Source organism: Zootoca vivipara, chromosome 7 (assembly GCF_963506605.1).
Source record: "Zootoca vivipara chromosome 7, rZooViv1.1, whole genome shotgun sequence".
NCBI classification, from domain to species: domain Eukaryota; kingdom Metazoa; phylum Chordata; class Lepidosauria; order Squamata; family Lacertidae; genus Zootoca; species Zootoca vivipara.
In genome coordinates, this window is record NC_083282.1 from 9,766,416 (window position 1) to 9,785,874 (window position 19,459).

General features: G+C 45.2%; 1 protein-coding gene across 1 annotated transcript in view; it reads right to left on the minus strand.

Annotated features, from left to right (window-relative positions):
• The window catches only part of NIBAN1 (niban apoptosis regulator 1), an 89,034-nt gene extending 79,133 nt beyond the window's left edge, over nucleotides 1-9,901 (minus strand). Inside the window, exon 1 of the mRNA XM_035123412.2 lies at nucleotides 9,568-9,901. Within this exon, the coding sequence (XP_034979303.2) occupies nucleotides 9,568-9,622 (55 nt within the window). The 5' untranslated portion in view covers nucleotides 9,623-9,901. The remainder of the gene's footprint in view (nucleotides 1-9,567) is intronic.
• Nucleotides 9,902-19,459: the final 9,558 nt, after the last annotated feature.

Here is a 19,459-nt window from a genome sequence, read left to right on the forward strand (position 1 = left end):
AAGACAAGCCTCGCCTGCCCTTGAAGCAAGTTCAACAAGTAATCAAACAGGTAGAGCTGATTGAAGAACTTGAAGTTAAGGGAGTGGAAAGGTCCCAAAAGCAAGAATATTGGGCAAGGACGTTGCAAAAAAAAGAAAAAAAGCAGGGCGGGGGAAAGTTCATACAGGGACCTGAAAGAAAGGGTTTTGCATTAGACGCCTGCAAGCCCAACTCAAAAGGTGTCCATGTTGATTTATAAAGCCCTAAACAATTTAGGACCTAAATTCTTGAAGAGCTGTCTCACTCTCTACCAGCCTGCCCATATACATTTATCAGAAGGGAACACCTTTCTGACTTGTTGGGGCCTGAAGCCCATTTCACCATGACACAAAATAGGGTCTTCTCTTCCATTGGAGGGATAGCTGATGCCTTCACAATTTGGCTTCTGATACCTAGCATGATAAGGCCAGCTGTAATAAACCCATGTCCATCTGAGGTATTGTTATTTCATATTTTAAACTATGATGATGATGATGATAATTTATTATTTATTCCCCACCCATCTGGCTGGGTTTCCCCAGCCACTCTGGGCGGCTTCCAACAGAACATTAAAATACAATATTCTATTAAACATTAAAAGCTTCCCTAAACAGAGGTGACTTCAGGTGTCTTCTAAAAGTCTGGTAGTTGTTTTTCTCTTTGACATCTGGTGGGAGGGCGTTCCACAAGGCGGGTGCCACTACCGAGAAGGCCCTCTGCCTGGTTCCCTGTAACTTCGCTTCTCGCAGCGAGGGAACCGCCAGAAGGCCCTTGGCGCTGGACCTCAGTGTCCAGGCAGAACGATGGGGGTGGAGACACTCCTTCAGGTGTACTACTAAACTAGTAGTTGAATGTTGTTATTTTGAGGTTTGGGATTGCAAACCACCTTGGGATCACAACTGACATACCGTTTAAAGATCAAATAATAAACAGATAAGAAGGGGTTTTTTATGTTTAAAAAACCCTGTATTTCCACCAACATGTTTGTGGACATCTTCTGGTTTTGCTTATTTATTTATAGAATGGAATTGAGCTGCATGAAGTCTAAAGATTCCAAGATACTCCTGCCTGTATATGTACTCATATCTGAAACTCACATAGGTAAAGATTTCTTTTAAGGTAAAAAAAAAAGTAAAGGTAAAGGACCCCTGGACTGTTCAGTCCAGTCAAAGGCGACTATGGGGTTACGGCGCTCATCTCGCCGGCATTTGTCCACAGACAGCTTTACTTTTTTCTTTTAAACAGGTCCCTAGTCCTTAAAACAAATTCAGAGAGCATAGCCGGTACCTAAAAGATATCAGCAGGCAGAAAAGACCCTAAATATTCAAAATGCCTTCATTGGAAAAACTTTGCCTCTGAGAGTTAGGATGCATTTGGGTAAATTGTATGTGGATTATCACCATGAGAATGGTTGAAGAAATCTTACACAAATCAACAGGTGTTATTTCACAGACCAGGTGACCGTGTGAATGAATGGATTGTCACACACACCCTGACCCTAATTCAAAATTAGCATGCTGATTTCAGCTGAAGTTCTTTGTGTTTACTTAAGAGTGATTCCGCCTGAATCCGCTGGAGTTTACTTCTGAGTTTACGCATAACATCATGCAGTAAGGCCAACTTACCTAAGGGTGAGCCCTGCTGAGTTAAATAGTACTTACTTCTAAGTAGACTTGATTCAGATTGCATATGAAATCTGGAGAAGCTGTCTAACTCTCGTTCTACAACCTTTTGTTACAATTGGGTTGCAATACAGTACAATGAAAGTTTACACCTGGTGGCTGTTGCAAAGTTGCTGACATTTTTGTTTCAGCTGGTTCAACAAGGATCAACTTTGTATTTTTGCAATGCAAGATCTTTGCTGAAGGGCAAAATTAACCAGTAACACATCTTATCTTGATTTTTTTTTATTTTGTGTAACTTCTTCCCTTTCTCCCAGACTTTCCTTCCACCTGAAACTGTGTTCTCACCGCCTCCTGAATCTCTTGCATAAGCCTCACATATACTGTATCGGTATGTAAGCTTTTTAGGTTGCAGGGATGGAGCCCAATTTGTTAAAAGCAGCCCCACGGCAGTGTGTACAAAGGAAGGGTAAGAAAAAGGGCTGGTAGGAAATATGCCATTTGCATCGTTTCCTGGCACTGCAGGTATTTTAAAGAAACAGACACCACAACTGGGCATGTAACAACCTGGTAACCCTAAATAAAATGTGTAATTCAGGTATCCTTTATATTTCAAGCCATATCATTCAAAGCTGAGATGACTATTTGAGGTTCAGCTATTTGCACTGAGGACAACCTGATTCTCATGAACAACCATCCTATTTACTGAGGCTAAATCACACATGCTAGGATCTTTATGCACCGGGAAAAAGTCTTATGGCCATACTGTATATTTTTGTCCATTGAGTTAATAAAACCCTGCAAATATCAAGATGCAGCCAAAGTTAAGCATTTTTAAGCCTCATTGATTTCAAAGGCAAAGGTTTAAGCGTGTGCTTAATTCTGCCATTCAAACTAACAGCAGCTGGATTGTGACCACGCGACTTCACTCTTTAAGGCTGATTCCAACTTATCCTAAGAATTATTCCACAGCCCTTGCACTTCTTTAGAGCTGCAATGATGCACTTGCTGAAACAGATCTACTTGCAAACAAGTGCAAGTAGCATAAATGTGTGCCTTCCCAATCCCCCCCCCCTCTCTGTGTGTGACGTGTATACTGCAAACAGCAACACAGGAACAAAATGAGGAACTAAAAGCAAGACTCCAATGAGGTATTGAAAGTCCTCCGTTTGCCCACCTAGAGTAGTACGGTACGTACCCATTGAACCAGTCTTTGTCTAGGACAGAGCCTTCCAAACTATGTGTCGCGACACATTAGTGTGTGGGTCGCAGTGTGTAGGTGTGTTGCGGGAACGCTCCCCACGGGGCTAAAAAGGGAGCGAGCAGCTCACCGGTTTGCTAGTAAAACTGAATTACTGTGTCACGAAATGATGCATGTCTAAAAAGTCTGTCACCGACATGAAAAATTTGGAAAGCTCCGGTCTAGGGGCAAATGAATGTTTTCCTCTACAATTCCATGGGCACATTTGTGGTATTTAATAGAAAATTCAGGTTTCCAAGAGCAGCTTTCTTTTCTTTAAAAGCAAGTTTCTAGTCCTTATGGTAACATGGGATATAACTGCAATAAATAACTAAGTAAATAATATAAACAGCTGCTTACTTCTCCAAAAGACTACCAGAAGCAGTAGATATCTAAATCATAAAAATCTGCAGAACTAGACAGAATAAGAAATTATGCAACTGGTATATTCAGTAGAGGTGAGAGTTTCTATGTGGCTATAGTTAAGGCTCTTATTTTCAATTCCATTATTTACACTCTCTAGTGTGGAAATTGCCTTAGTCACCTATATATACAGAGTTGATGTTCTATTGAGTTATCCACCACAGAGACAATATCTCCTTTTTGCTTAGCCTCTGTCAGTTCAGACCCCATCAGTTTATAAGTAAAAATCTTCCCCCATCGCAACCTGCGTCATGTCACACTTACACGAACACTGAACCTCATTTGCTATTGTTTCCCATTCACCCAGGTTCGGAGAGATCCTTTCAGAGCTCTTCTCAATCTGCATAGGTTTTCACTGCTCTTGTTGTCCACAAAACTGGCCACTTCACTATTCATCCTCGACGCCAGATTATTGGTTGAAAAATAAAAGACTATCAGTCTTAACAGAGATCTTTTAGTAGAGGAGGACTACTCTCTGTTTTGAGAACTGTCTGCTTACTCCTATCCTCAGCTTTCCATTACTTTTTAACCACTTACTGGCCCGTAAGAGCACCCATTCTTGTACCCCAAGACAGCCAATGCTCAGGGATTCTCTGGTGAGGCACTTTGTAAAAAGGAATTTCAAAAGTCCGAGTATATGACCCCTTTGAGATTGTCTCTATTGACACACTTGTTGACACTCTCAACAACCGCACTGGTGACATAACACTTCCCTTTGCATAAACCATGCTCATTCTTCCTTGGCAAGACTTGTTTCTCTATATACTTAATCAGTGTTTCTCAACCTTTTTTGGGCCACGGCACACTTGTTCCGTGAAAAAAATCACGAGGCACACCACCATTAAAAAGGTTAAAAAATTTAACTCTGTGCCGCCCTATATTATAATTATGACTGTAAGAAACACTTGCCAAATATTGCTTTCCGGCGGGTTAGTGTTGTGTATTGGCGGCCGCCAGGCTCGTTTGCATTGAGCTTTGGGAAAGAGGAGGAGAAATATTGCTTTCTGGCGGGTCAGCGTCGTATATTGGCGGCCGCCAGGCACGTGACAATGCAAATCGCCCTTCTCGTAGCCGCACATCGCGGCACACCAGCCAGCGTCTCGCGGCACACTAGTGTGCCGCGGAACAGTGGTTGAGAAACACTGTACTTAATGATTCACCTACAGTATGTATCTAGATCAGGCATTAAGGTACACTGTATTGTAATTTCCTCGGTACCCTCTTTTAAAAAAATGAGCATCATGCTGGCTACATTCTAATCCTCCAGTAAGGAGCCCAGCATTACTGATAATTACATGTTATCTGTAGGAGATCAGCAATGTCCCATTTCCGTTCTCAAAGAGCTATCAGGACTATGCCACCTGGAATGTGGCTTGTGCACTTTTAATCTGTCACAGAGTTCTAGAACCTTCCTTCTTTCCACCTCCATTTGACTCAAACACACCCTGTAAAAGCAGCTCAGGCATGAGTATCTATGATCCAACACCTTTCACAGCAAAGACTTAGGCAAAGAATTTTTCTGAAATTTCCTTGTTCTCCTTTAACCATTATTTCACTCCTTCCTTGTTTAAAGGTCCAACCACCTCCACACGGTGGTCTCTTGCTTCAGATGCATTTAAAGAGTTTTGTTATCAGCTTTAATGTTTTTCTTCAGTAATATGCTCCTCAAGTTCACCTTTTCCCTATTTATGCTCTTGTCAATTTACCATTTAGGCTCCTTTCTGTTTTCCTATGAGCGAAAAGATTTCCACTTCTAAAAAGCAGTGACCTTGCCTTTGATAACTTCCGCTATTCTGCTTATTAGCCAGGCTGGCATCGTTCTGGATTAATTCGCTCGTTTCCTAATCTGCGGTGTAAATTCACCTAAGCCTCTATTATTGTGGTTTCAAATCACCTCCCGGCATCCTCCGCCAACATCCTTTTAACTAATATGCTCATTTTAAATACATTTCCTCTTTGACCGATCTAAGCTTCTACAGCACGCTCCCTTTTGGTTATATATTTAAAGAAATATTTATACTGTTGTTTTCAGCCATAAACTATTTAAATTATTATTCCCACCCCCACCCCTCCATCAGCTTTATTGTCAGTGTGTTTTGGTTTTGGCTCCTTTGGGGTCAAAATACAGTTTCCTTTGGTGCAGAATACAAGTTGCATTATTTCCGTAATGGCAGTGGGTAGCACAAGCTGTGATCTAAAGCAAAACAGGAGAGAGCCCTCATCCCTTTACTAATTTGGTAGGAAAAGGAATTTGGACAGAAGGAATATCATCCCTGCATGTTAAACTACATCTCTATCTTACCTTTGCATTTGTCCATCTCTGCTTTCAATGGAAGCTATAAGCAACACTTTTTGCACACCAGAGTGATCAACCTGCAATGTCCTATTAGAGCATGGGTGTCAAACACAAGGCCCGGGGGCCAAATCCGGCCCGCCAGACCTCGTCATGTGGCCCGCCGAGCGCCCCAGCCAGCGGGACCCAGCAGCGGGACCTTGCTGCTGAAGCGCCGCGCCGACAAAGCGCCGACAAACAGCTGGGGTCGGGGGGGGGTCGGGTCCCTTCGCGCTCTTTTCTGGCCCTGAATTAAGGCGGCGACCCCCCCTTCCCTTTCTTTCTTCCTCTCTCTCGTTCTTATTCTTTCTTTCCCTCTCCTTCCTTCCTTCTTTATCTCTGTCTTATCTCCCTCTTTCTTTTTCTTTCCTTCTTTATTCCTTCTTTCCTACTCTTCTTTCTCTCACCTCTTTCCTTCCTCTCTCCCTCCTGCTCCCTTTTCTTTCTTTCTTTCTTCCTTCCTTACTTCCTTCCTTTCTTCCTTCTGTCCTTCCCATCTTTCTTCCTCTCCCTCATTCTTATTCTTTCTTTCCCTCTACTTCCTTCCTTCTTTCTCCCTTTCCGTCTTCTCTCCCTCTTTCTTTTTCTTTCCTTCTTTATTCCCTTCCTTATTTCCTACTCTTCTTTCTCTCCCCTCTTTCCTTCCTTCCTCTCTCCCTCCCACTCCCTCTTTTCTTCCTTCCTTCCTTCCTTCCTTCCTTCCTCCCTCCCTCCCTCCCTCTCTCCCTCCCCTCCCTCTCTCCCTCCCCTCCCTCTCCCTCTCCTCAGAAACATAGGATGCTGCTTTATACTTCTGGCCCTTAAACCCTGGAACCAGGAGAGCAGCTTCAGTGAGTCAACCTCAGCCAGTCCCTTTGGTGAAGGGTGGTGGCTCACTGGCAGAACATCTGTCCTGCATGCAGAAGGACCCCAGCATCTCCAGGTACTAGTAGCTCTGCAAAGGTCCTGCATGAAACCCTAGCGAGCCTCCACCACCCAGTGCAGTTACCAAAAATCATTTTTCAATAAATTGTACAATAATTGTACATTTGAATATCTACTTGCCATTATTCTGACTATGTTTCTGCTTTCAGAGCTATTTATTACTTACATTATTACAAAAAACAGTAATAATTGAATGCAGTGACAATAATTTATGATAATAAAGAGTGGACACATAGTCCTACAGATACAACCGGCCCTTTGAGGGTGACCAAACTGCTGATGCGGCCCCCGATGAATTTGGGTTTGACACCCCTGCATTAGAGGATGATGCAGTTCTCTGGATAAATTTTGGGTTTAACTAGGCATTTCTAGAGACATTAACCTACAGCCAGTCTGCATACCCTCCTTCATTTTTATATGTCTTTAAATAATTATATATTATCATTCTGTTTGTTCTTAAATGGAGCCATCGTGGGCTCTCATCCAAAGACTGGCCAAATCCATACCTGCTTTGCTTCAGCCTGGCCTACCTCAAAGGGATGTCATGAGCAAAGTTTGTCAGAGTTGTAAGGCACTAGGTTATGTACTCAATGTTGTTACAGAAAGGAGTGAAAGGGATGTATCCTCTCCTATGCATCCCCACCTGCTCAGAGATCTTACAGTTAGGCAGGTGGCAAAAATGCAGCTGGGGTTTCTTTCACTTGGTGGCAACAACTGCTTTGTGAAATGCCCTTGCCCAGGGAGGAACTCCCACCTTAATCACTGATTATGTCTTTTAAAAAGCTAGTTAAGGCATATCTATTCAGAAGGGTTTTTGCAATAGTTTTGTTGGCATCCGACTGTCTCGAGAGACAATGGAGTGCACCTCTGGGGGTGAAATCACACTGTTTAGGGAACTTTTTAATGTTTGATGTTTTATTGTGCTTTTAATTCTGTTGGGAGCTGCCCAGAGTGGCTGGGGAAACCCAGCCGGATGGTCAGGGTATTAAAAAATTATATTATTATTATTATTATTATTATTATTATTATATTAGCAGCAGCACCCAAGCAGCCACCCTGGGGCACAAGCCTGGGTGGTCTGTAAGAAGGTCCTGGGCTGCCCAGAAGACAAGACCTCCCTGTAGTCCAAAGGAAAGCGGAGCAAGATGTTTGGCACCAGCTTGGCTACTGGAATTGCCAGGAAGTGTACCACCCTCGTCTTAGCGACTCTGGATTTGTGTAGGGTTTACTCCTTAGCATTTTCTTCTCCCAAAGATATCCCACAAGGCTGCAAAGATTTCGGATCAGAGCTTTCCTTCTCCTTGGTGCGCTACCATTCGAGGTCAACGAGCCCCATCTGTCCCCAACTTCCCTTTACAGCAAATGCAGAAACTGCCTTCTTGACCACCGGACCCACGATTGGTTTCGCCCACACAATCTACCAGAGCCTGTCTTCACATGCAGGTTGAAGAACCTAACTCACCAAGGGTTTGAAACCTGTTGGCTACCCTCACCTGATTTAGCCGACCAATCAAAACTGTTCCCAGGGTGTGGCTGCTGTTGCACACTGACAGCACTTCGGAGCACAGGTGAGGGCCGAGTGCAGGATGAAGACCAAAGGTGGACAAACTATTCCAAGTAGGAGCACGATGTGTCCTCACCAGAGGTACCTCCTCTCTCCTAACACCCCATACAGTAGCTCACTGTTAATTGGCTTTTTGAGCTTAGTAGGTGTCTGGTTTCCTTTCTTGTGAATGAAATGATTTTATTGATGTTTTGGTGCGCGATGAAATACCCTGCAAGCGTCTGCTTAGGGGCAACCTCAATGGGATGCATATTTTGGTGGCATGGTCATGCAATTAAAGAAATCTGCATCTAAGAAGAAAAGAAAAAGAAGGCAGCGGGCATTATCCTACAGCAAGCATTCCCCCTTCTGTCTTGTATAGGATGGAATCCCTATTTTGCTTCCCTAGAGATGATTATAACAGGTAAGTGTTATATATTCCACCAAGTATCAGAATTCCACCGTTGCACAGCTGCCACAAATCTACCATTCCTTTTCCATTTGCAGACTGTAAATAGCAAAGTAACACCTCTTTGTCCAATTCCTACACTCACCACTTTCTTCTATGTACTGTACTGTATATACCGTGTTTCTAGCTCCTTTGCGCCATGATCCGCCACCCCGGCCGCTGGACCCAGAATTGACCGTGCGGAACTAAGGGCGCAACAGGGGGGCAATCCTAGGCCACGGTCCGGGTCTACTCAGAAGTAAGTCCTGCTTAGTTCAATGGGACTCACGCCCAATTTAAAGTTAACACAGACTCAGGGGCAGCAAGCCCTGCTTCGCTCGAGCAAAACGCATAGGATCGCGCTGCACGCGTATGCATAGCTGCCAAGTTTTCCCTTTTCTCGCGAGGAAGCCTATTCAGCATAAGGGGAAATCCCTTTAAAAAAGGGATAACTTGGCAGCTATGCGCGTATGTTCAGGCGGCGAGCAAAACAAACTGCCTGGAGACCGATCCCCTCTCCGCAAGGTCTCCTTCCCACGTGCAGGGCGACGGGTCGTGTGCGTGTCATCTTTTTCAGGCGCAGACCTCGCGTTGGAGACCGTGCCAAACCACTAAAAGAGCCCGGAATCGGCCCCGAAATAGCACGCATGCAACGCAACAACCACACAACCCTCTCCTTCATCCTTGGAGATGTTCATCAGGGACATCTCCAGAGTCGACGCTCCTCCTTTCGGCAGGATGCCGCTTTAGCACGTCTTCCAAGCTCTCGGGAAGCTGGCAGCCGAGCCGAGCGCGTGGCAGCGCCGTGGGGGCTCCCCTTTCCAAACGCGAGTTTTAAAAAGTTCCTCGCTGCCTAGCGCAAGGCTTTCACACGACCACCCGCGTCCCAAGCGCGCGCACAAGCACACTTCTTTCCCCAAAGGCCGGATTCTACCCACCCACCCAACCCGCTTGCAAAGTTCCTTTTTGCCCATTTCCCGAGCCCGGCCAGTCCCGGCTGCGCTCTCGGCTCTTACCTCGGATGTAGGTGCACTTGCTCTCGTCGAGCAAACTGGATCCCGATCCGCCCATGGCTGGCCGGTGCTCGAAGGGGCGGCGGAGGCAGTGAAGGAGAGCGGCAAGCGCAACAACAACCCCGGGAGGAGGTGGCGATCTCGGCGACCTCTTCCTCGCCGCGCTCGCTCTGTCGGGCAGCGGTTGCAGCCCAGGCGCTTTTCTCCTCTCGATCTCCACCTCCGCAGCCCCAGCGCTTAAACTTCCTCCCGCCCGAGGGCGCCGCCCTCGCAGGCGCCTCCTTCCCGCAGCGCCTCCGGGCAAGAGGGTCGCCAGGCAAGGCGGCGCGCTCGGCCAGCGGGAGAAGCGCTCGAAGCTGCTGCTGCTTCTCTCCTCCTCCTCCTCCTTCTTCTATCTTTGGCGATCACTCGTAGCCGAGTAAGATTGTCTTCCACGAACACGGTCTTAATCCAGCGCGGGCGGGGTGGGTGGGTGCCGGATTTACGTATAAGCTAAACAAGCTATAGTTTAAGGCCCCACTCTCTTGGGGGCCCCCAAAAAAAATAAAGGGGGGGAACCCTGGATGTACATTTTCAAAATATAAGATAAGTTCAACAATGACTTTGATAAAATACATATTTTCTTATGCAGACTGTAAGAGCTGTTCGTCAGTGGAATTTGCTGCCAAGGAGTGTGGTGGAGTCTCCTTCTTTGGAGGTCTTTAAGCAGAGGCTTGACAGGCATATGTCAAGAATGCTTTGATGGTGTTTCCTGCTTGGCAGGGGGTTGGACTGGATGGCCCTTGTGGTCTCTTCCAACTCTATGATTCTATGTGCAAATGGCTTTAGATACCTATTAGGTCCATAAATTACCATAGGTTGGTAGGTAGGTATCTGAAGAAGTGTGCATGCACACGAAAGCTCATACCAATGACAAACTTAGTTGGTCTCTAAGGTGCTACTGGAAGGAATTTTTTTTATTTTTATTTAAATTTGCAATTTGGTATAACAAACAGTACAGATATACCGTAGCAGCAATTAAAATATATAAATTAGATCTCACTAAAATATAACACCTGTGCGTGAATTTGTTTTTATGTGTGTAGATCAGTGCACACTGACCCAATGCACAGTTTTCGCAGTAAGGCTCTATTTTGATGGCATAAGTATATTATCTTATCTTATCGAGTCTTATCTGCTGCAGCCTTTGTCCACCTTCACAGCTGTTGCAACATCCCGCTTGTTATCTTCCTGTTCTGCCATTGAGGACTTCTTGGATCATTCTTTGTCTAGCTCCTCCCTTTTGACCTTACCGCCTTGGGTGACCCTGCTGGGAGTACGAGATTCCCGAGGGTTTCGCTCACAAGGGTTATAGGAACGTGCAATTGGTGCATCTTTCGCAGATGCCTGAGTTATAAAAAGTCTTTGCTGCAGTGGGGGCTCCCCACTCCTACTGGGAAATGGGTCGTTCAGATACTGGTTCAGATACCGCAAAGGGGTGTTCCCCCCCCCATAAAACTTTCCCAATTTTCCCCAGAACAGGTAAATCCGGATCAGGGGTGGCAACTTCAATAAAATATTGGTGGGCCAGCATGGGCATGGCTGGAAAAATGGTTTATAAGTGGTTCTGTCATAGCAATGGAGACAGCACAGTCTGGCGTGCATGAAGCACATGTTTTGATTTTCCCCCCACTTCCCCCCCCTTCTTCTTTGGATCATGGCCATAGAGTGCAACCTGGACATACTAACCAGCTTTCAAAAGCCTTTGTAGTGATGTCACGTCAAAGGTATGGTTGTGGAGATATAGTGGCAGAATGGTGTAGTAGATATGTGAGTTTAAATCATACTTCGACCTTGAAGCAAAGCTTCAGGCAAGGTGCTCTATCTGGGGTGCTGCAAGGAGGACCCACAGCTGAGTGGCAGAGGGCATGCGTCTCTGTTTAAAAGGGTCAAGTAGCAGGTGATGTGAAAGATGTGGGATGTGATACGTAAGTAGCAGTCAAGTACAACATTCCTTGTTTTCCTAGAGTGGACATGCGGGGGAATGTTTGGTCCAGCCAGTTGAAAACTTCCTGTTTCCTCCTGGCTGTGACATACTTCATTTGCATGTCACTAGAGGTGGGTGTGACCTTATCTGTCCAGGTAACATAAGGGACAAGGCATGCAGCACACTCTCTCTTTTCGACTTCCTCCATCGTTGGAGCAGCTTTTAGCCAACAGAGGAGACTGCAATTATCCCCATATGGGATAGCTCCACATGTATATATTTTGTAACTAAGTCTGCCTTCAGGGATCCATCTGTGAACTGAATGTGAGTAAACTACTTTTGTATACAGTGGTACCTCGGGTTACAAACGCTTCAGGTTACAAACTCCGCTAACCCAGAAATAGTACCTCAGGTTAAGAACTTTGCTTCAGGATGAGAACAGAAATCTTGCTCCGGTGGTGCGGCAGCAGCAGGAGACCCCCCATTGGCTAAAGTGGTGCTTCAGGTTAAGAACAGTTTCAGGTTAAGAACAGACCTCTGGAACGAATTAAGTTATTAACCAGAGGTACCACTGTACTTTACACAAGATCGTGGCGTGTTTATTCTTTTAAGAGGGATATAAGGGAATTTACCAGGAACCTGATAGTAAGAGGCTTACACAAGTCTGCAACCAGCGTTGAAAGGTGGAATGTGAAACTCTGCTAAGTAAAGGAACTTGCTAGGGCAAGTTCGGAAGGATATTAATAAACAATATATCCTCTCCTGCCTCCCTGAACATTCCCACAAAAGATCTCTGTCCTGAGATTTTGGAGAGCTACCACCAGGCAGAATAAACAAGACTGAGCCACAGGGATAAATACCTTATACAGGTAGCTTACAACTTTCATTCTATCACTCAGCCTAACCTACATACCACAGTTATTGTGGGGACAAAATTGTATGCTGCCCTGAATTCCTTTTATTCAAGAAATAAAAATATATGTTTTCTTTGCCAAAACATGACCTGTTAAAGGTGCAGGAGCCCCATTCTAATTTCCACCTGGCAATTCTAGAGGGTAATGGAGCTCAGTTTTGAGTGTGCACAGAATCACAGAATTGCAAAGTTGTAAGGGACCCTGAGGATCATTAAAGTCCAACCCGTAGCAATGCAGGAATATGCAGCTGTCCTATATGGGGGTCGAACCTGCAACCTTGCCATTATCAGCACCATGCTCTAACCAACTGCGCTATCCGATATTAGTAGTGTTGTTGTTTTTCTACTGAGCTCTGCCTAGGAAGTAGGTAGCTTTTCGCTCCCAAGCCTTGGAATGCTGTTCTTCTGCAGAACCACCGCTTGCCAATGCCAACCATGTTAGTGCCTCAACCCACAGACTTTTGTCATAAGCAGCCAATTGCATGTGCACAGATGTGTGTAAATAGCTCTGCTGGGAGGTGGCAGTAGCAGGACCTCTTCTGTTACATTTTTATTCTTCATTTTCAATAAAATATACAACACAATAGCCATGTGAACATACAGCATGGGCTTGCAATGTTTTCCAGGTCGGATCCAAACTATGGACGACTGTGAGAAAATGAGCTTATGACAGCATACACATGCCATGGGGGAATCCTTAGGTTTGCAAATACGTTTGGTCCTGATCTCTTAAATATGGCCGTTTCTGTGGCTTTGCAGCACTACTAAAAGAGGCTCTGCTGGGTGCAAATGGTTGGTACCAAGGAGATGGGATGGGATGTTCAGACAGTGGAAAGTTTAGAATCATAGGGGAAGCAAAGCTCAGCACAGTTTGAGAAATGCTGTATTAAACAGGCATTATGTGTGTTTTTTCCTAGATAGCAACTGTTACCAATGTGAAGCTATGTAAATACTGTGGGCGATTATTATCTTAATCATACGCTTCCTCCAAGCCTGAAGACAACAAACAGCCAAAACTAGTTCCGATAAAGAACTGAGCTTACACAAGTAGGTTTATTAATCTTAAAGTGATGGGACTCCTAAAAACACACACACACACACAAAACAAGCCCAATATAATGTATTGCTTTAAAACGCAGTGAATTTGAAATGCTAACACATGGCTTAATTCTTATTTCAGAATTTATTAAATATAGGTAAAGGGACCCTTGACCATTAGGTCCAGTCATGACCGACTCTGGGGTTGTGGCGCTCATCTCACGTTATTGGCCGAGGGAGAAGGCGTACAGCTTCCAGGTCATGTGGCCAGCATGACAAAGCCACTTCTGGCGAACCAGAGCAGCACACGGAAACACTGTTTACCTTCCTGCTGTAGCGGTACCTATTTATCTACTTGTACTCTGACGTTCGAACTGCTAGGTTGGCAGGAGCTGGGACCGAACAACGGGAGCTCAACCCGTCGCGGGGATTCAAACCGCCGACCTTCTGATCGGCAAGTCCTAGGCTCTGTGGTTTAACCCACAACGCCACCTGCATCTATTATTCACCCAGTTTTTATTAAATATAACAACTTGCAATTATAGCGTGTTACAGCCATGCAGAATGTAATGTTTTCATGTTACATATTACCTAACTAAGAAATTCCTCGGTTGATTCACGCATGTGTATTCACTAATTTCCCAATTTTTGGAAGGATTTTTTATTTTTATTTTGACTGCGTCAGACCAACACGGCTACCTACCTGTAACTTCCCATTTTTTTATCATTTATTTATTTCCAATATTTATAAATGGCATTTTCAATTACATTTACCCAATGGAGAGGGAAAGTTTGGTCCCCTTTATCCTGGATGGGGGATCTGCTATCCTACATAAATTTATTACGAAGCAAGTTCCATTTAATTCACTAGGATTTATTTCTGAGTAGACGGGCATAGGATTGCAACTTGCTGCACCCCCTCTTGTCATACAGTACTGTATCTGGAAGAACTTGCAGTCTCTCCTGCCACACAATCCTCATGGAAAATCTCCACAAGGTGGCAGACAAGAGCTGTCTTGAGAGGATTTGAAGTGAGCTCAACAGAGGGTTTGTTTTCATAGGTATAGATATGCACTATAATTGCAATGGGACGCAACTGGGATGTCTAGGTGAATAAAAGGATAGGGCTGATGCACCTGTCATGCAGGCTACGCCCCCTGACGTTTCCTCTTCTAGTCAACTAGAACCATCAGCACCTGGTGTGTGGGCAAAGATAAAAGGATGGGGGGGGGCTGCTTGTGTGCCACTGCCCCGCTGCATAGCAGCCTCAGTGACTGAGCTGGCAAAGGCAGTCTCTGGCATTAAGTTGGAGAAATCCATAACTGCTGTCCTGGGGAACAAATGTCCACACTAAGGTTGTTGTTCAGGACTTCCTGATCTCCAGCTCCATGGGGTTCTCTCAAGAGGTCATTGGTCATTGTTCAGGCACGTCCTTAGGTGGGACTCGGGTGGCAGCACTGTGGTCTAACCCACTGAACCTCTTGGGCTTGCCGATCGGAAGGTCGCCGGTTTGGATCCCTGCGACGGAATGAGCTCCCATTGCTCTGTCCCAGCTCCTGCCAACCTAGCAGTTCGAAAGCACGCCAGTGCAAGTAGATAAATAGGTACCGCTGTGGTGGGAAAGTAAATGGCGTTTCCATGTGCTCTGGTTTCTGTCACGATGTCCTGTTGCGACAGAAGCGGTTTAGCCCTGCTGGCCACATGACCTGGAAAGCTGTCTGTGGACAAACGCCAACTCCCTCGGCCTGAAAGCGAGATGACCACCGCAACCCCATAATTGCCTTTGAGTGGACTTAACCATCCAGGGGTCCTTTACCTTTTTTTATTTTTAACATTGGCCCAATGCATATGGGATACACCCCTTCTGGTAAGATTGGTGGTCTCAAAATAAGGGTGGGTTCTATTACCTCCATTTTCATGGCCAGACCACTCCTTAGGGTGGTCCACCCGAGACGTATGGCTACCTGAAAGTTTTGGGGGATTTTTTGGTAGGTAGAGCTGGCGATATTGCTGAGGCCCTTGTCTCACAGGGGAATGGTGAGATATAGAGGGCTATCCATAAGGTCGCTCCCAAGGTCGCTCTCCCACAATGCCGAGCACTCTCTGGTCCCTAGCAAACTAAGGAGCTGCATGCCATGAAACAGGCCAGAGAATGGCTAGAATGCAGAAGGCAGAATTCTTGCAGCAAATCCAACTGAGGATGCTTTTGGAGCACATTATCATGCTTACTGAACGGCAGTAAAAGCAGTGAAGAGGGCCAGCTTTGCTGCTCCCATCACATTCTCAAGAAGTTGCCCCAAAGAGGATGGCCCATAGGCTTTCTCACACCTATTTCAGTGGACAGAGATCAGGAAACCTCAGGCCCACTGTGAATGGTTTGCTAGGCACTTTGAGGATAAAGTTGCTCACCTCTGTAGAGAGCTTGTAGCTACAGATGATGCAGTTCTGAGTTATGGTAGGTTTCCAATGTTCAATCAAACTTTGTTTTGTGGGTTCAGCTTCAAAGCATTGGTGCTGACCTTTAAAGCCCTAAACAGCCTCGGCCCAGTATACCTGAAGGAGCGTCTCCACCCCCACCATTCAGGCTGGGCACTGAGGTCGAGCTCCAAGGGCCTCCTGGAGGTTTCTTCCCTGTGAGAAGTGAGGTTACAGGGAACCATGCAGAGGGCCTTCTCAGTAGTGGCGCTCGCCCTGTGGAACGCCTTCCCATCAGATGTCAACAACTATCTGACTATTAGAAGACATCTGAAGGCAGCCCTGTTTAGGGCAGCTTTTAATGTTTGCTGTTTTATCGTGTTTTTTTAAATTGTGTTTGGGAGCCGCCCAGAGTGGCTTGGGAAACCCAGCCAGATGGGCAGGGTATAAATAATAAATTAATATTAATATTCGGTTTTTGTGGCCTGGCAACACAGATGAGGTTATTGTAAGCATGTAACCACTCAATCTTCCTTGTTCTTCATAGCTGATTAAAGTTTGCTGTCAGAAGCGGCACCCTGGACCCAATGTTATTTAACATCCAAGTTGCAAACATCCAAGTTGCAAGGTATTCGAGAGGGTTGTAGCAGTGTAGTTGCACACATTAAAAAAACAAACTTTATTTTGTATCACAACAATTACAATCGATCACAATCAATAAAAACAAATTACAGCCATGACAATGTTGCAGTTGTCTTATTTTTTCCCCTCGACAACCCCCTCCCACCCTCCCCTTCCCTATGACTTCTCAACCTGGTCTGAACTAATCCCTTTTATCTTCCTTTTTCTTTTTGATCTACATACTGTACCTTACTTTAATAGTGTAGTTGCATACATTATTGGAGGAACCTGATTATCTTCTAGACCTGTTCCAGTCTGGGTTGGCGACTGAATCAGCTATGGTTGCCCACCCTTTTTCAGAAGAGGGAAGGGTGCATTTAGTGCAGAAAGTATTGGCTCTGATGTGTAGAGATCTTTCCTATTCTACTTAATTCAAGAGGGTTCTGGAAGCTTATCTGTGTGAAACAAGCAGAAGGTTTGTGGTGTTTGGGTTATTCCTTCATAGAAGCTGAGTACAGCTGGCTTAAACTAACTGTTATCTCCTCAAGGTCATGCTGACTATGATAACAAGGCCAGAAGGAGCCTGGATTTCCTTTTTCTTTCTATCTCTCTTCTTTCTGGTGTGGTGTTCTGTACATAGTGTTAAGGTTTAGACTTATTATAAGTTATTGTCAGTTTGTTCTGTTTGGGAAAGGGGCTCACCTCCCCACCTCCTGTATTGGAGGTGATGTCATCAAGGTGTGTCTGTGAAGGGGGAGAAAGTCGTTCACTGAGGCTTGTGTGTAGGGTTGCCAGACTCACTAGAGGACAGGACTTCTGTGCCTTTAATTGCCCTGCTCTCTTTTGAGTCTGGAAACCTTGAAGAGAAACCAGCAGACCCTTTGTTTAATTTCCAAGCAAAGGGTCTGCTGGTTTCTCTTTAAGGTTTCCAGACTCAAAAGAGAACAGGGCAATTAAAGGCACAGAAGTCCTGTCCTCTAGTGAGCCTGGCAACCCTACATGCGTGCCCTGATTGCAAAGCCAGCCGATGCCACTAGTTGCCAGGGGTTTGAGAACCCGTTTCTGCTAACCAGGGATTCACTCCTGCTTGCTTCGCTCCTCTATCAGAGAGTGTTGAAAGTATCTTTTTGCACCTGTCCGCCAGTTCTTAACTGTACAGAGAACCTATTTCAGCACTGCCACTTTGGTTAGCACTTTCCCCTTGGCCATTACTATTCAGCTGCATAGAACATAATTGGGTTTACTGTCTAACTATCGCTGACAGGCAATCACCTCACCTCCCAGCATCCACTAATCCCTCAAACCCACCAGCTGCACAGGGCACAACAATGGTCCTACAGAGGGGAAAAAAGATTCTATATAAAAAAAAGTACTGCAAACCAGTCCATAACTGAGCAGGAAAAAGGTTCTAAAATCCTGTTCCACATTCTGTTTCCCAAGGGGGCAGTAGCTACCCCCTCTGTGAAACAGGTAAAAAAGATCTAACATCAGTTTCAAAAACTGTAGCACCAACTCCATGCACATTCATTAACAGTGGTTAATGCCCACAGTTATGGGCTACTTGCCCACTTCCAGAAATGAGGGGCGGGGGCGGGGAATAGCTTAGAAAATGCAAATGAATTGTCCAGCTTTGGCTGAACACAGGAGGAAGCTTCAAAAGCATGCAAGATTTTTTAACAACTTGCTGGTCCAAAACCATTTGGATAATCACCCCAAAATGGAAAATGAGTGAGGTCCCAACCAAAGAAGAGTGGCAGATTAAGTTGGCAGAATATGCGCAGCTTGCAGACTTAACATATAGAATAAGAGAACATGAAGAACATACGTTTAAAGAAGATTGGGAAACGTTTATTGAGAATATATGGGAAATAATTGTGCACAGCTGAAAACGCTGGCAGCATTAAGATAAATTCAACAGTGTGAACAAGTTTTGATGGATGTAATAACGGAATACTGAATGCTATAGTTTTTGTAAAATATGCAGGGATTTATGATATGTAAAATGAACCATGGAAAGAGAAGTCATTGATATCTTAAGGATATAAAGATGAGCATTTTAAATTGTAAAACAGAAAATTCAATAAAAATTATATAGAAAATCATATATACTTGAGTGCAATGCACTCAAGGTGACTATACAGTATTCAGAGGCAGCAATTTTACAGGACATTTTTAAGTGGTTGCAGAAGAGAAAGTGTTAGACTTGGGCCTTGGCTACAGCAGAGTTTAAGATTGTTTTGCAGGTGTTTCTGTTACCAGGGGCGTGGCATGCCGCTACCTCAAGGCCCTTTCCACTGGCCTAGGGGGCGAGGCCCAGACTCGCCCAGCCCTACAAAAGAGGCTCCTCCTGAAGTCGGAGTAACATTGCTTTAATATGCTGTAAACCGCTTTGAGATTTTTATTAAAAATATAAAGTGGTATAGAAATTAAAAATTAAATAAAATTGTGTTATATGTATGTGTGTGTGTGTGTGTGTATATATATATATATCTATGCATGCACACGAAAGCTCATACCAAAATAAAAACTTAGTTGGTCTTTAAGGTGCTACTGAAGGAATTTTTATATTTTATATCTATGCATGTTGTCAAAGTTCAGCACTGCACCCCTCTGTGGTTGCCCAATTAGCCGAATGACAGCGCAGCCTTCCTACCCCCCCCCCCCCGCCCAAAGCTACGCGACTCAGGCTACCTCGGCGCGCGGAGGGGACGGAGGAAGGCGGGGCTTGGTGGGCGGGGCCCCGCCGGAGCCGCCCCGCCCCCGCCTTCGCGAGCCTGCGAAGAAAGTCATTCGCTCGCTTGCCCTCTTTTTTCTTTTTTTTCCCAGAGTCCTTTGCGGCGGCGGCGGCGGCTCGCCATATTGTGTCGCTCGCTGAGGCGGAGAGGAGGAGGAGGCGGTGGTGGTGGTGGGAAAAGCGGGCTGGGGCGGCCGCTGTCGACTCG